The sequence below is a fragment of the Oryctolagus cuniculus genome, chromosome 18, assembly GCF_964237555.1.
Source record: "Oryctolagus cuniculus chromosome 18, mOryCun1.1, whole genome shotgun sequence".
Taxonomy (NCBI): domain Eukaryota; kingdom Metazoa; phylum Chordata; class Mammalia; order Lagomorpha; family Leporidae; genus Oryctolagus; species Oryctolagus cuniculus.
The window spans coordinates 36,743,579-36,761,389 of record NC_091449.1 but is presented as its reverse complement, the minus strand read 5'-3'; the positions used below and the strand labels follow the sequence as shown (position 1 = coordinate 36,761,389).

Sequence of the window (17,811 nt, the reverse complement as noted above, 5' to 3'; positions counted from 1 at the left end):
CCCAAGCATTTGGGCCATCAATGGCTATCTTCCCAGGTGCATTAGTAGGAAGCTGAAAGGGAACTGGAGGATCCAGGACTGAATGGGGCACCCTGATACAGGATGTGGCCGTGACAGTCCCAAGCTACAGCTTAACCCATGGCACCACAATGCCTATCCCTTACAGATGATGTTCAATGGCAAAGCCTGGGACAACAGTATATAAAATTAGATAGTATAATATATACTTGATACTCTGTCCCATTTGATATCCATCTCCAACCCTAAATGGATAGACAGGTTTGTAGATAAGAAAAAAATTAGTAAAATTAGATTTTGGTGCTTAAATATTTTCCTATGAAATGCAAATAAAGGCTTGTTAACATTCTTTAATATATTGTTTAAAAAGGTATTTTCTCAATGTTTGGTAGCCTAAATAAATTATGTGAAATATACTCTGATACATTATCTACATGGTTACTTTAAAATTCAAATTTCACTGAATAAAAAAATTCAACGAAATGAGGGAAACAGACATTCAAATATTTTTCCTAGTTTACAAGTGAGTGTGCAGCACTTATGCTGTTCTTTCTAGTACTATATGCGGATTAAAGGAAGATTCTTTAAGGACAAACGATGAAGCTGCTTAAACACTTTTATGATAAATATTACCTAAATACCTAGAAAATAAATACTAATTAATAAGCACTACCTAATAGATAAAATGATTCCCATATGTTTTAGATAAGCCTCTGTTATATTATTGGAAAAATTTACTTAAAAACAAAAACAGGAAAGTTTATTTTCCATATGTTCTGTTTTTCTTTCAAGATTTTTTCTGTGCTCCTAAAATACCACCCGATTTCACAAATTTATTAACCATTTCACAACCTAATAAGTCTTATTCAAATTATAACTTAGCAGGAGTCATTTCAGATATTATAATTTCCTACTAAACCACTCTAAGTCCAAAATATTTCTGTTTAAAAAGGGTATATTTCTGCTGTACATTTCAGGAGCTGACATTGTAGCATTGAAGGTTAAGCCTCCACTGCAGTGCCAGCATCTCATATGAGTAGGTTCCAGTCCCGGCTGCTCCATTTCCGATCCAGCTCCCTGCTAATGTGTCTGGGAAAGCCGTGGAAGATGGCCCAGCCATTGCAGCAATTTGGGAAGTGTACAAGCAGATGGAAGATATCTCTCTCACTCTCTGTATCTCTGCTTTTAAAATAAATAAATATTTAAAAAAAAAAAGGGAGGGGGTACATTTCCATGACAAGACAGAAGTTGATTTAAAAAAATTTTTTTTGGCCAGAATCCAATTCAGGTTCCAGTTTAACTTGTAAGAGGTATTTTAGATTCTTATGTAGTCCTTTCCTACTAAATCTTTCTAAATCTATAATGTTTCCAAGTCCAAAATGTTTCTGTTTAAAAACAGCACATTTATAAGACATGAAAAAAGCTGATTCTGCAATTTATTTTCTGCCAGGATCCAGTTCAGGTTCTCATTGACACTGTAAGAGGTACTGTAGGTTCTTACATAGCAGTTTCCTCTAAACAGAATCTTTCCTCCAGTCCAGAATGTTTCTGTTTAAAAAGCATACCATTTCCAATGACAAGGCAATTCTGAAACTTGAAGTCATTCTTGGTAATTCCGAATTTTTAATAAAAAAGTATACACAATTTAAAAGCTTCAAAATGAGGATTACTTAAGTGGAACACTGATTGGAAATTATGAAATCCTATCAGTGTATATTATATATCTAAAATATGTAGAACCAACTTCATCAGAAAGGTGCCTGTTTAAAAAACAGGTTCCTCATGAGGAAAAATGAGACAAACTCAAATTGATGAACATAATTCAAAATAACTGGCCATTGTACTTCCATGTTGAAAATGTCATGAAAAAATAATTCAGAAATTATCTCAATCTGGAAGAAATTAAGAAGGCATGATGACAAAATGAAATGTGGGAACCTAAATTGGATCCTGTCCTACATCCCCACAAAAAAACAAAGTTTGCATTAAGTCTGCAGATTAGTTAATATGATTGTATAGATGTTGTATGGTTTAATCAGATTTTTTTAAAGATTTATTTATTTATTTGAAAGTCAGAGTTACACAGAGAAAGGAGAGGCAGAGATAGAGAGAGGTCTTCCATCAGATGGTTCACTCCCCAATTGGCCGCAACGGCCGGAACTGTGCCGATCCGAAGCCAGGAGCCAGGAGCTTCTTCCTGGTCTCCCATGTGGGTGCAGGGGCCCAAGGACTTGGGCCATCTTGCACTGCTTTCCCAGGCCATAGTAGAGAGCCAGATCGGAAGTGGAGCAGCCAGGTCTCGAACCGGCGCCCATATGGGATTCCGGCGCTTCAGGCCAAGGCATTAACCCACTGAGCCACAGCGCTGGCCCCATATCAGATGTTAATATTTGAGGTAGCTGGAAGAAGAGCTAAAGACACTTCTGTCCTATTTTCACAAGTATAAAGTTATTAAAAACCAAACAATAACCTAGATTTGTGAGTTCCAATTCCAGGATTCTGATCAAGCAAATGGGACTCCAATAAGGCTTTAAAAATATTCCTCCAAAGGCCAGGCATTGTCATATACTGAGACAAGCTGTCATCTTTGACACTGACATCCCACACAGGTGTCGGTTTGTGTCCCAACTGCTCCACTTTTTTTTGTTGTTGTTGTTGCTCTTAAGATTTTTAGTTATTCATTTGAGAGGTAGAGTCATGGACAAAGGGAATGAGAGACAGAGAGACAGGTCTTCCATCTGCTGGTTCACTCCCCAAATGGCCGCAACAGCAGAAGCTGGGCCAAGCCAAAGCCAGGAGCTTCTTCCAGGTCTCCTATGCGGATTTAGGAGTCTAAGGACTTGGGCCATCCTCTACTGCTTTCCCAGGCCGTAGCAGAGAGTTGGATCAGAAGTGGAGCAGCAGAACTCCAACTAGCACCCATATGGGATACTGACACTGCAGGCGGTGGTCCTACCTGCTAAGCCACTGCGCCAGTTCCAGCCGCTGCTCCACTTCTGATCCAGCTCCTTGCTTATGGCCTGGGAAAGCAGTGGATGGCCGAAATGCCTGGACCTCTGCCACCCATGTGGGAGACTCAGGTGAAGTTCTGTCTCCTGGCTTTGGCGGGGTCCAGCCCTGACTGTTGCTGCCATCTGGGGAGTGACGGGAACCAGCAGATGAAAGATCTCTCTCTCTGTTATTCTGGCTTTCAAATCAATCAATCTATTAAAAAAAAAAAATCCCAGGAGTTCTGATCCTCCACTAGGTTTGAGAATCATGGGCTCACAAAATAACACTACAGAAAACTCCAGAAAAAATATCCGTGGGGGCAGGTGTTTAGCCTAGCAGTTAAGACACTTGCATCCCATAATGGAGTGCCTGGGTTCTACTCCTGGCCTCAACTTATGATTCCAGCTTTCTGCTACTTGTAGATCCTGGAAGCCAGCTGTGATGGCTCAAGTGGTTGGGTCCCTGCCACCCACTGAATTCCTAGCTCCAGGGCATTTGGGTAGTGAACTGGCAGATCAGTGTTCTCACTGTTTATCTGTTTTTCTCTTCCTCTCAAATAAACAAATGGAACAAAAAAATTTTTAAAGATTCCAGATTATTAGACTATTTTATATTTGTAAGATGATTAATATTTCAAAGTGTCTTTAATCACGATATCTCAGTTGATTCTGAGAAAATTCTAAACTAGGTATGGTCCCACCATACCAATAGGGGAAAGTTCAGCCCTGAAATATCAAACACAAACCCAAAGTAACAAATCTAATACCAGACAAGGAAGGTCTTAAATTCTAGATAATCAAGAGCATTCATTGTGGCACCCAGGCTAAGCCACTGCTTGGGACACTCACATCCCATGTCGAGTGCCATTTGGAGTTCTTTTGCTCTGCTTCTGATCCAGCTTCCTGATGATACATCCTGGGAGTTACTGGATGGCAAACCAAGTACTTGTGCCCCTGCCACCCATGTGTGAAACTGGGATGGAGTTCTGAGCTCTTGACCTCAGACTGGGTTGGCCCTGGCTACTGTAGGCATTTGGGGACAGAACCAGCACATGGAACATCTCTTGTCTCTCTCTCTGTCACTTTGCCTTTCAAGTAGATGAAAATATACATTTTTATAATCCTAGGTTACGATTCCAACATATTTTACTGATTTTAAAATAACACATAGACTTCAACTAGTCAATAAATATTTAATAACAATAGTTTAATGAACAAAGAAATGAGAAAATATATTTTTAAAATAAATTATTAAGGTTAAAAGTTATCTGGGGCCGGTGCTGTGGTGCAGTGGGTTGACACCCTGGCCTGAAGCGCCAGCATCCCATATGGGCACTGGTTCAAGACCTGGCTGCTCCACTTCCTGTCCAGCTCTCTGCTATGGCCTGAGAAAGCAGTAGAAGATGGCCCAAGTCCTTGGGCCCCTGCACCTGTGTAGGAAACCGGGAAGAAGCTCCTGGCTCCTGGCTTTGGATCGGCACAGCTCCGGCCATTGTGGCCATCTGGGGAGTGAACCATCGGATGGAAAATCTCTCTCTCTGCCTCTGCCTCTCCTCTTTCTGTGTAACTCTGACTTTCAAATAAATTAAATCTTAAAAAAAAAGGTTAAAAGTTATCTAACAACCAGAAATCTCTATTGCCTAGACAATGACCAGTCAGCCTCAAGAAGTATATGAAGAAAATCAGATGTTTTAGAAGTATAGGGGCCAGTGTTGAGGCAAAGCAGGTTAAATTGCCATCTGTGATGCTGACATCCCATACAGAAGCACCAGTTCCAGTACTGGCTGCTCTGCTTGTGATCCTGCTCCCTGTTAATGCACCTGGGAAGGCAGCAGAAGATGGTCCAAGTACTTAGGTCCCTGCCTCCCATGGGAGACCCAGTTAAAGCTCTGGCACTGTGACCATTTTGGGGAGTGAGGAGAGGGTAGAAGATCTCTCTCTATTTCTGTAATTCTGCCTTTCAAATAAATAAATAAATCTTAATTAAAAAGTAAAAATAAAAGCAGAAAGGCCAGCACTGCAGTGCAGCAGATTAAGCTGCTGCCTGCTATGCCAGCATCCTATACTGGAGCACCAGATAAATCCCTGGCTGCTCTGCTTGATGTCCAGCTCCCTCCAAATGCACCTGGGAAAGGCGGGGCAAGATGGCCCAAGTGTCTGGGCCACTGTCACCCACATAGGAGACTAGAATGGAGTTCCAGGTTCCTAATTTTGGCTTGGCCCAGCCCTGGCCACTGCAGATATTTGGGGAGTGAACCAGAACATGGAAATTCTATCTTTCAAAAAAATAAATAAACCTTTTTTTTTTTTTAAAGTAGAAAAACAGAATCAGTTAAGCACACTAGCCAACTGTCACAGAACATTCTGTTTTTCTATCATGGACTATAGGGGTTACTGTATGTAGTCTAAAACAAAATTTTGGGGTAGGCATTTGGCCTAAAGTTAAAGACACCAATTAGGTATTTTGGATCAGAATGTCCTGCTAAAGCGTGCTCTGGGAGGCAGTGGGTGACAGCTCAAGTAGTAGGGTCTCTGCTGTCCATGCAGGAGAACCAGGCTGAATTCCTGTTCCAGGGCATAGGTCTGTCCTGGCCCCAGTCATTGTGGGCATTTGATGACTAAGCCAGCAGATGGGAGCTCTAGATCTCTCTGCCTTTCAAACAAATGGAATATTTTTAAATAAAATTTCCCTGCAAGTAAAACTAAAATATTATTATAAATATATTCTACCAAGACAATGACAGTTTTCTATTGTAAGGATAAATATTCCCAAAAGTAAAGTGACAAATACCGAATAAGTTAATAAAAGCACATGCAAAATTTGTTTTAAAAAGATGTTATCAATGTTAGCAAACTGCAGCAGCAGATATTCAGGCCAGCAGATAAGCTAAATATCAAAACATGGGTTTTTTTTCTTGACATTAAAGGACAATTTCAAACTAAGACCTAAATTTGAAATGTTAATTCATTTGATAAGTGCAGGCACTAGTAAACCACAGTGTTTATACTTGACATGTCTATATTTGATTTTCAGATGTAATTTATGCACTCATCTAAATCCTACCCACATGTTATTAGTAGATACTGTGTAACAAGCTGCATTCTACACTGTGTCAATCTGTAATTGCCCCCTGTTGATTCTCTCATTGCAATAATTGGACAATGAATCTTACCCAATTAGTCCATTTGTTGTAATTAACACACCCAATTCATCAAAAGTGAAGAGGCAAAATTCTATTATTTTTTCTTTACAAATCAAGCAAAAGATACTGAAGTTATTTTAAAGTAATCAAACAAACTTTTTTGTTGTTGTTTATAAACATTTAACTCAATGAAACCCCTCAGGTTTAAAGTTCAGCTCAAGATTTCCTATTAGGCCGGCACTGTGGCACAGAGGGTTAAAGCCCTGGCCTGAAGTGCCAGCATCCAATATGGGTGCTGGTTCTAGTCTGGATGCTCCTCTTCAGACCAGCTCTCTGCTGTGGCCTGGGAAAGCAGTAGAGGATGGCCCAAGTCCTTAGGACCCTGCACCCATATGGGAGACCCGGAAGAAGCTCCTGGCTCCTGGCTACAGATCAGCACAACTCAGGCCCTTGCGGCCATCTGGGAGAGTGAAACAGCAAATGGAAGACCTCTCTCTCTCTGTCTCTACCTCACTCTGTAACTCTTTCAAATAAATAAAATAAAATAAAATAAAATAAAATTTTTTTAAAAAGACTTCCTACTAAACCTATCTTGGGGAAAGTGATCAAGTTTGTCCCTTCTTTTAGATAAAACTGTAAATCTGAAATATATGCCAATAACACTGTGGGTTTTTGGTAAATTGGACTATTATTTCCTGTTTAAAGTTGCACTCATTTTTTCCAAAAGGAGGAATAAAAAACACTAAGTTGTTTCATATAAATAATCACTAATAATCCAAGTATTAGATAAGTATTTATTAGTCAATATATTTATGAGTTCAGTCTAATATTATTTCTTAAAAGATATATATTTTTCATAAACTAACAGCTCTGCTATCAGGATTCATTTAATAACATGCCACAATTTTAACTGGTAATAACTGTTTTATAATCAATGACATCTTAGATTCAGTAAAATGTGCTACATCATTCTGCTAATAAATCTTACTAGTTTCATGTAAAGGTATAATTCTTTTTTAAAAAAATTATTTATTTATTTGAGAGGTAGAGTTACAGACAGAGGGAGAGACTGGAAGAAAGAAAGGTCTTCCATCCACTGGTTCACTCTCCAAATGACTGCAATGGCCAGAGCTGGGCCGATCTGAAGCCAGGAGCCAGAAGCTTCTTCTGGGTCTCCAAGATGGGTACAGGGGCCCAAGCACTTGAGCCATTTTCTACTTCTTTCCCAGGCCATAGCAGAGAGCTGGATCAGAAGAGGAGCAGCCAGGACTTGAATTGGTGCCCAAATGGGATGCTGGCGCCAAAGGCGGAAGCTTAGCCTACTATGCCACAGCGCAGGCCCCAAGGTATAATTTTTAAAAATGGAAATTTAAGTTTTCATTGAAATTCAAAAATAATATACAGATCTACTCTTTCTATGAATGAGTATGTTTCAGATTTCCACTGAGCTTTATAATTTAGATGTTAAGTAGAAAAATTAGTAAAACATTTTATCTGCTTGGCTTTAAAAATTACAGAATTTATATATAGAATACTAATGGTGTATGATTAATAATAAATGTATACTACTCATTTATCACTCCTTTTTTAAAAAAATTTGAGAACAGAGACACACAGAGAGAAACAGAGACAAAGTGAGAGCTCCTATTAATGAGTTCACTCCCCAAATGTCTGCAAAGGCTGGATCTGAGACAAGGTGAAGCCAGGAGACAGAGACATGTTATTCAACATGGGTGACAGGGGTCCAACTACTTGAGCCATCACTGCTGTGCTCATTAGTAGGAAGCTAGAAGTGGGAACAGAGCTGGGATTCAGTACCTAGGCACTGTGATATGGGATACAAGCATCTTAATCACCAAGACAATGGCCAGTCTCTACAACTGTCTTGTTATGTAACGAGAAACAATTATTAATTAATGTGTTTATATTTTATTCAAGTATGACTTTGAAAAATTTGCAATTAGGGGCCATGTCACTTTATTTATATGTACTATAAAGTGAAAATTTCTGATGATTTATTTTTTACTTAGATTTTGTTCTATAGATGGAAATATTTCTCTAAAGACATACATGTAGGGCAGGCATTCTGCACAGCAATTAAGATTGAGTCCTGGCTACTCTCAATTCCAGTTTGCTGCTAATGTGTACTCAAGGAGGCAGCAGTGATGGAAAAAGTAGTTGGATACCTACCATCTACATGGGAGATTGGAATCAGTCTCCAGTTCCTGGCTTTGGCCTACTCCAGCCTCAACTGTAGTAGATATTTGGTAAGTGAACCGGCAGATGAGAGTTCTGTCTTTCAAACAAGTAAAATTTTTTTATTTATTTATTTGATAGGTAGAGTTACAGATAGAGACAGAGAGAAAGGTCTCCCATCCGATGGTTCACCCCCAAATGGCCTCTACGGCTGGAGCTACACTGATCTGAAGCCAGGAGCCAGGTGCCTCTTCCTGGTCTCCCATGCGGGTGCAGGGGCCCAAGCACTTGGGCCATCCTCCACTGCCTTCCCAGGCCACAGCAGAGAGCTGGACTGGAAGAGGAGCAACCGAGACTAGAACCCGGTGCCCATATGGGATGCTGGCACCACAGGCGGAGGACAAACCCAGTGCGCCACGGTGCCAGCCCCAAACAAGTAAAATTTTTAAAAGAGACATAAATACAAGTTAGTTTTACTAAAAATATACATATACATGAATATGTATGGAACATGGTAAGTAATTTTAAGATATTATTTTCTTCCTTCCTTCTTGGGAGTTCAAAAGACTAGCAAATAAAAGTAGAATTTAATTCTGAGATCTAAGTGTTTTCTTCATAACATACTTAAACTTATTTTCTACTGGGTTTTGATGAATGTCTCCAAATTTAGATATTTTCTGCTGTAACTAGAAAGGAAAGTTACTTCTTGGACTTGATAACTAGGATAATTATGAGTAATACAAAAAAGGAAAGTTTTAAGTTGTTTTTCTTTTTTAATTTTTTTAAGATTTCACTTATCTAAAATGCAGAGTTACAGACAGGAGAGATTTTTTTTCTCTTCTGTTTTACTCCCAAAATGGCTGCAACAGCCAGGACCAAACCAGGTTGAAGCCAAGAGCCTGGAACTCTATCCAGGTCTCCCATATGGGTGGCAGGGACCCAGGTTCTCGGGTCATCAGCCAATGCTTTTCCAGGTACACTTAGCTGGATTGAGAGTGGAGAAGCCAGGACTTAAACTGGTGCTCATACGGGATGCTGGTGTTGCAGGTGGTGGTTTAACCCACAGCGCCACATGCTGGTCCCCTAGAGGAGCTTAATTTCAAAAGGCTAAAACTGATTAATTTTATAGGACTATGAGAACATTTTAAAATAACAAAAGCATAACTTTATGTCTGTCAGATAATCTACAAAACAAAGAAGTAAATTCAGACTGACAACATGGAAACATAAAGCTCAAAGTTATAAAGCATAAAGTTAAAACTGTTTCAGTCAAATCATGTGAAGTTCTAATATATAATCCAAATAACCAAACTAAGTCATAAGAACATTTTGGGGTTTTAGAATGAATTTTACTAATTAACTTTAGAGTCTAACTCACTAATATCATTAGTTATGTCTCTGCAGTTTTATGAACAGATTAGTTTGCCATTTCTGTTTTCAATTTAACAAATCAAATTCAACCATTTGGTATCATTCAATGTTCAATCTTCTTTCCATTCATTCATTTCATAAAATTCATTCCATTCCATTAATGGAGTATCTATTATATACCTATTATTATTTAAGGAAAACCTGTTGTTCTATTTGAAAAGTAGTTTTTAAGCACCTGACCAGCAAGATTATGAAAAATGTCAAAGCAGAAAAAGGTTTGCTTCTAATTCTACCTCACACTTCACTGTCACTCCCATTTCAACTTTTTCAGGTAACTATTGGCAACTCTCTCAAATTCCATGCACATTTCAAACAAAATTTATTTATCTTAAATGCTCTTTTAGATAACCTGATAAGCAGAGGTATGCTTGTGTGAAAATAGTTAATAGTATCACTAGTCTATTATCTGCCTTAGTAAGTTAACACTTTTTCTCTTTTATTGGACTTTCAAACTGATCTTAATGGAAACACAGTCTTAATGGAAAGAGAAACCTGGGTGGCTGGATGAGTTTAGGCTTGACGATAAGAACTCACTTCACCAGGAGATAAGCACTATCATCATTCCCATTTTACAGATGAGGAATCTTGAGTTGGGAGGTTCAGCACCTCTCCAGGGTTATACTACATATAAGTGATAGAACTGGCATTTCAATAAATGCAATTGCCTCCAAAGCCATAGACTTTAACTACATTATTGTACTGTCTACCCAGTTTAACTCAGAGAATTGTTATAAAACTTAGACTATATGATAGTGCTCTATTTCTTGCATTGAAAAACAACTATGAAAGTGACAAATAATGATAAGGTTTCAAATATACCAGCAAGCAGAGACATTATTATTTTTTTTAAGATTGGTCTTCTAAATTACATCTGTGGGTTAAATAAATAACAGCTCTGTGCATCACACATAAATTATTGTTTACAAACTGAACTACATTTTAAATTTATGTATCATAGTACTGGTGGTTACAATGCAGCATATATTGTTTCACAAATTATCTGATATCAATAATCTGATATTAGTAACCCAAATGTTCTAAAATTAATAAACAAGGGTTTTAAAAAGAAAATAAATATTTCATAACTAGTTGTGAAATACATTCATTTCATAACTAACTGTACTAATGCAACTTATTTTTAACGATGACTTCACATAAAAAGTGAAAACTAAGGAAATTAAAAATTATAAAGTATAGTCTCTTATTTGAAGGCATGGTAATTAAATATTTCAACTGAGTAACACTGGAATTCTGGATTGTATATGAGTTGCATTTATTCTAACTATGCCTTTTCTCTACCATGACACTTATTTTTATCTCTGGTTGGTAAAGATGATCAAGATATTGTCTTACTCCAACAGCCTAATAATATAGGCAAGCTTCAATTTTGCTAACCTGCCTACAATTTATGAACTCCTCTATAAGAAAGATCTATACTCTCAACCAGTCCATTTTTTGAGGAACTACTCATTATCTTATCATATACTTAACTAAAATAGAAAAATGTCATTCCTAGTACAACTTTCTTATTTTCTGTTTTCTTGATATTGTTACCTAAAAATAAATACTAAATTGAACAATGCTGGGTGTTATTAAAATGATTAATTATAATCTACCTACAAATAAAAAAATACAAATAGCACAAAATGTGTCAATACAACATAGTAGTTTTACTATTCCATACTATACCATCATAAAAAAATTGATGCTTCTCTTGAATTCAATTATTACTAATTTTCCCTTGTGTACATTACTTTTTCATAACCAGATTCTCTTCTGGAATTGTTTCCTTTTAGATGCTCCCTTCAAGTTTAAAGCAAATAATTGCTGCTGTAATTTCTGCAGTTTATTGGTCAATTTCTTATTTTATGCATCATTTTTCAAAATATTATCCTTTAAAATAGTACACTGCTTTGACCATATCTCTGAACAAGTTAAAACTGGAAAACTTTAAGCATATTAACTTTTAACCTAGCAAAAGGCTAAATATGGGGTGTCCTAAATAAAATTAGATAGAGCTTTAGAAAAGATACTTTCATATTAAAAACTTTTAATAAAAAAAGAAATCTAACTTTGATATTTCACTTTAGTTGTCTGCAAATAAATGTAAAATCAATCCTAATACTTACTGATCTTAAGAAAGCCTGTACTATTTAATGATGCTATCATGACCAAAGTAAATAATTCAATCTTGTGGCTGCATTTAAAATACTAAGAATTCATTTGGCTTACAAAATTATCATAGTTCTAAAAATTTATTTAATCAATAATTTCTCAAAAATGACGACTTTCATAACAAAAGGGGGTCTTTATTGTGTTTTGTGTGTATATGAAAGAAGAAATTAAGATTAAGCACTTCATACAAAAGTCCACATAAAGCTTTCAAAAAAATGACCAAACAGTTCCTCCAAAATAATTTTAAACCACATTGACCTTGGGTTATATTTACTCTTGCATGCAAAACAAAACGCACATATAAAGCAAATAACTCCTATTATATTTTGTTTGTTGAAAATGTATTACATAAGCAGGCAAATAAAAATAGTAGAATTAATGTATCCCCCTACAGCAACTCTTTTTCCTTAAAATTCTCTTCAAGCATTAATCCTCACTTGGCCTCATTATTATAGTAAGTAAATCAGAGACTGAACATGAGTAAATCAGTAAGCCCCAGGAACTGCTTATTGTTGGCTTACATAGTTTTTGCTTTCTTGCCTTTCCATTTAGTTCAAAGCTATGGGTCTGAGAACTAAAGAGAATGGCAAGAAAACTAAAACTATAAGGTGCCCAGTGAGACACAAATATATAAAGAAGTATAAAAATCTTATAAAGAATTTCAATGTATGGTCCATAAAGAAAGTGAATTTGAAGCTGGCATAGCAATATGGATCTTATTTTTTACCTTCCTTAGTTACACAGACTGAAACGTTTTCCTATTTTGAATTCCATTTACTGATATTTTAAAAAATGTACAAAAAGCTACATTCACAGAATAGGAAAATTTAGGGAATCCTGAAATATAAGTTAATTCATTCAAAAAGGAAATAAGATATACATGATACCTGGAAATTTAAAACTCTAAATGAGAGTAAAATATATCACACTCAAATCAAAAGTAATTTAGACAGGGTATACTTTAAAAAAAAAAAAGGAATTTAATTTTTAACCAACTTACCCAATTTTCGTCTTCTCTTTTAACTTAGAACAAGGTTTTGTTTTTTTGCTGTCTTTGTCCTTTGGTTTGGATTTCATCCTTCTACCTTTCTTTTCCTCTTTTCCTTCAACTGAAGCACTAGGAAAGTTTTCAGGGCTCATTACTCGTGGAATATTGCGTTCCCCACGCTCCTTTGCTTTTGCTATGGCCTCTGATATTATACGATTAGCTTTTTCTTGCTTGCTTTCTGATTCCACCTTTTTTCTCTGCTTCTTCTCAGACATGACCCTCACCTGGGTATTCTGCAACTTAGTATATGTCCCAGAACCATCATTCTTCTTGGAAGATGGAGGCTAGAGAGATCAAAAGATTGTTTTATAGAATATACCAAAGTACATGTAAAATAACTGACAATATCTCCGAAAATTTAAAGTTATGTAGAAAAATAAAATTTCATGAACAAATACGTGAGTGCTACAAACAAATTAAAAATTAAGACATTTTGCTTATCTTAGAAATTAGTAGAAACAGCTCAACTGCTGCTTTTAAAAATGTAGCTTCAAGACTGGTAATAGATTCATTGATATTTTCATAGCATTTTTCAGTTAGTAAGGTAATGTGATATTTTGTCCTGTAAAAATAGTTCACTCAAATTTTATCCTGTAAATATTCTGTGCATTTGAAATAGAAGTCTCTTCTTTTCTCTCCACTTCAAAACTCTGAAAATTATTAATAGGTTTAAAATAGGAAGTTTAATTTAGAACTATTCCTTACAGTTTATTATTATTTTTACAAAAATAAAACCTTTACTTTAAAACTTGAATTAGAACCTGAAATCATTTAGGTCATTTTAATGCAGCAACATAGCTAGTTAGTAAACAGACATTCCCATACTTAAAATTAGAGAAAGTTTTAGTTTTTCCATGGAAGAGTTAAATGTGGAATTTTTTTTCCCTTTTCTAGATCATAATTATTTTGCTCAAGCAATCTGGGAAAGAAACAAGTTTTACAGTTCTACATTAAAATTATTAATATTTTAGCAATATCACAGGAAGCAGATCAAAAGCATTTTAAAAAGAATTTCTTCTTCAAACACACATTCATCCACATATACTTAGATCACAGTTTTGTTATATTCTTACCCGTAAACATGCCTCTGACTATAGCAAAGGAAAAAACCATCAGGAATTTTCAAACACATTTTCATGCTGATTCCAGTGTGCTTCACTGGATATCTTTTCTATACCTGCCTCATCAAAGATTTCATAGCAGTGCTGCAGCACTGGGAAGGGAAGGAGGGTTTTGAATCGCTCGCTAAAATGCCACCTTAAGGCCTACAGGCTATAACAAATAACCAAGACTCGAGAAAACAGCAACAAGCTCAAGATGGCGATGCAGTACGACTCCCGCAGCAGCAGCCAGTAATAAGGAAGGTTATTCAATCCCATTAGCCTTTTAGCCCAAAGAACCCCTCCTCCTCCCACTCATTCAGGCTTTCACTTACCCTTCCTCTTGGCCTCTTCACTGAAGACATTTTTGGCGTCAGACAAAGGCTTGCCCTCTGCTTTTTCACCACCCCAGGCAGTGCTCAAGAAAAAAGCATTGAAAGAAGATTCCTAAATGGCCTATTTAGCAAGCTGCAACCAAGAGATGCACAACCCTCCACAAATACACATTTTAATTTATCAACACATTTCTGCCTTGGCAAGTTTATATCTACTGTTCATCCTATTTAGGTATGATAAAGGCTGTAAACCCTCCAAAAAAGCAGAGTTTCCTCAATAGCTGTAAGCAGATAGCCAGATTCCAACAAAGCACAGAAAGAAATGAATGCACAAAGCATCAAAATGCATCAGCATGAATATTAGAGATGTCGTTAAAAATACTGACTCCTTCTGCGGAAGTAGGCCAGCAGATGGTGCTACCAGTTATTATTCCATTAGACTCTGCAATTTAACCCCCAATGGACTGTTCTTCCCTTGTAACACATTAACTCTCACTCTGCCATTTCCTAAAGTTTTTAAAAATATACGTTAAAAAATCTTATTTTTAAAAATCACCAAAAACTGGTAAAACAGTTCTGTGTGGCTATCAGTATTAAAAAAAAAAAAAAATCCAATGCAATTTTTACCGGAGAAAAACACTTTTCTCCACGATATTCTAATATATTTGAAATACGGAAATAGCTTGAAGGGTTAAAGAGCAGGTCATGCAAATAAACACTTAACAAGTGACTTTTCTTTAAGAAATTAGATAATGTCTCTTCTAACAAAAAGCTAACAGTATTACTTTAAAAATACGGAAATGAAGCCATTTTCACTTAAGTTCTAGAAAGAGGCTTATGATTTGAAATGAACAAATGAGACCTATTTATAAAGAATGACTAACTACATTAAATTTTTTTCACTATCTTAATTGGGATGAATACATTAATTTATTTGCCTAACATGAAAAACTCATAAAATCCTCCTGACTTTTACTCTTCACATTCTATTTTAACTGAACTCCTGAATTTTTCAAAAAAAAATTAAGTTTAGCTCCTTCCTAAAAATAAATGAGTAGCAGATCAACTTAAATTTGATCATCGATACAATTTCTCTTTCTTTAAAAATTTGAGGCAATTTTAGTAAGCGGTGATTTTAAGTAGCTAAAATAAAACTTTACTGCTTCAAAACTCAAGTTTACCTCTTTTGTTAAACTCATTTTTTCAACTGTTCTAGTCTAGTAATATGATAATGCTATCAAAAATTCTTTTTTCTTTTGGGCACCAAAAGGTGAATACTGTCCCAGGAAAACCAATCTAGACAAAATGAAAGGATAGTAAAGGCAGAAAACCATTAAGAGCAAGTATGTAAAAATCATCATAATAATTGGAGCTAACACTGAGTACTTAAGTGCCAGTCATTATTCTAAATATTTTATAAATAATAACTAATCCTGAAGGATAACAAGGAAATAATAACAGTGATGACAGAGAGAAAGGGGGTGGTCAATGAGAAAGATACTCTTATAGTAGTAGCATTACAAAATGATAGATTAGGGGCCAGCACTGTGGCTTAGAAGGTTAATCCTCCGTCTGCAGTGCTGGGATCCCATGTGGGCACTGGTTTGAGTCCCCACTGCTTCACTTCTAATCCAGGTCCCTGCTTATGCACCTGGAAAAGCAGCGGAGGATGGCCCAAGTACTAGGGCTCCTGCAGCCACATGGGAGACCCAGAAGAAGTTCCTGGCTTCGGCCTTGCCCAACCCCAGCCATTGCAGCCACTTGGGGAGTCAATCAGTGGGTGGAAGATTTATTTCTCCTTCTCTCTCTGTAACTCTGCATTTCAATCATAAACAAATCTTTTAAAAAGTGATAGAAGAGACCAGAGAAAGCATGCCATCACAAAATACTAATGATAACAATAATGAAATTAAAATATAGGGCTTACAATGTTCCAGGAACTATTCCTAATATTTCCCATATATCGGCTGGTCTTCAAAATAACCCTGTGAAACATGAACTACTGCTATGCTCATTTTATTGATACAGCTACTGAGGCACAGAAAAGCAACCTGCCTGAGATCACAAAGTTAATGAATAGTGAACCAGAAATTAAAAACAAGAGGGCTTCATTATGCAGATCATGGTTGTAACCACTACATTATATCACTTTTGGTTCAAACAGTATAATTTAGAGACTAATTTAAAAAAAAGTAAGTGACTTTCTAAAAATGCAGGTATACTAGTTATAAAAAAAAGAAGAAATCTGTATTTTTCCCCCAGTGTCTTCAAAGATACTGTTGATTCAAAGAATCAACAAGATATGAGTAAGGATTGGGAAGAGTCAATACTTGGTTTGTTGGCCAACTACTGGTACAAAAGAAGGCAAAAGAATAGGAAACTTACTTGAGAAAGGGTTTATAAGTGTGTGTGTGTGTGTGTGTGTGTGTGTGTGTGTGTAAGTTTAATTCTTTTCATTCTGAGTTTGAAATGTGGAGCTCTAACATGGAAATTTGAGACTGGATCCTGGGAGACAGAAAAATCAGGGCTAGAACGTAAGATGCGGATTCCCCTGCTATTCGCCTTTATTACCCTTAACTTACTGACATATTCAAAGAACCTAGGAGGATTTCCAAAATAACTCACTTCTCCCCAGAAAGTTTTTTAACAGATTCTCTTACCCATATTAAAATCCCAACTGTTTAACAATCAATCTTAGCAGCAAACAATAGAGAATCTGTGATCAACTATTTCTTCTGCCACTAAAACATGTAACATTTTAAAACTATATATAGCTCACAGAACATCAACAGCATGGTGTGAAATAACTAAACCTTTTTAATGCCAGTCACTTCCCAATATACACACAATGCTATTGTTTTCTCTGTCCTCCATCTATGAAATCATCAAATTCTGTCAAATCTACAAAATTGTATATTGTTTTGTTTTCTTCTTCTCAGTCTCCACAGTTCCTGCTATATTTATTTCCCACTTGCTTTAGCAAATTGTGGTTCTACAGTAAAATGTTCTTACCTGTAAGAAATATATTCTAAGCCGGTGCCGCGGCTCACTAGGCTAATCCTCTGCCTTGCAGCACCGGCACACCGGGTTCTAGTCCCGGTCGGGGTGCCGGATTCTGTCCCGGTTGCCCCTCTTCCAGGCCAGCTCTCTGCTGTGGCCAGGGAGTGCAGTGGAGGATGGCCCAAGTGCTTGGGCCCTGCACCCCATGGGAGACCAGGATAAGTACCTGGCTCCTGCCATCGGATCAGCGCGGTACGCCGGCCGCGGCGGCCATTGGAGGGTGAACCAATGGCAAAGGAAGACCTTTCTCTCTCTCTCTCTCTCTCACTGTCCACTCTGCCTGTCCAAAAAAAAAAAAAAAAAAAAAAAAGAAGA

The 17,811-nt window shown here is 36.8% G+C and overlaps 1 protein-coding gene across 32 annotated transcripts in view; it reads right to left on the bottom strand.

Moving 5' to 3' along the window:
- The window catches only part of CHD9 (chromodomain helicase DNA binding protein 9), a 284,556-nt gene that overhangs the window by 107,610 nt on the left and 159,135 nt on the right, over positions 1-17,811 (bottom strand). For 16 of the 32 annotated variants that reach the window (XM_070063515.1, XM_051846761.2, XM_070063503.1 and 13 more), the window contains one exon: positions 12,954-13,285. Coding sequence is in view for 19 of the 32 variants with exons in the window: in XM_051846761.2 (XP_051702721.1) it covers positions 12,954-13,285 (332 nt within the window). In the remaining 13 variants the exon portion in view is untranslated. The other 16 variants (XM_070063523.1, XM_070063508.1, XM_070063507.1 and 13 more) reach the window with 3 other exon arrangements.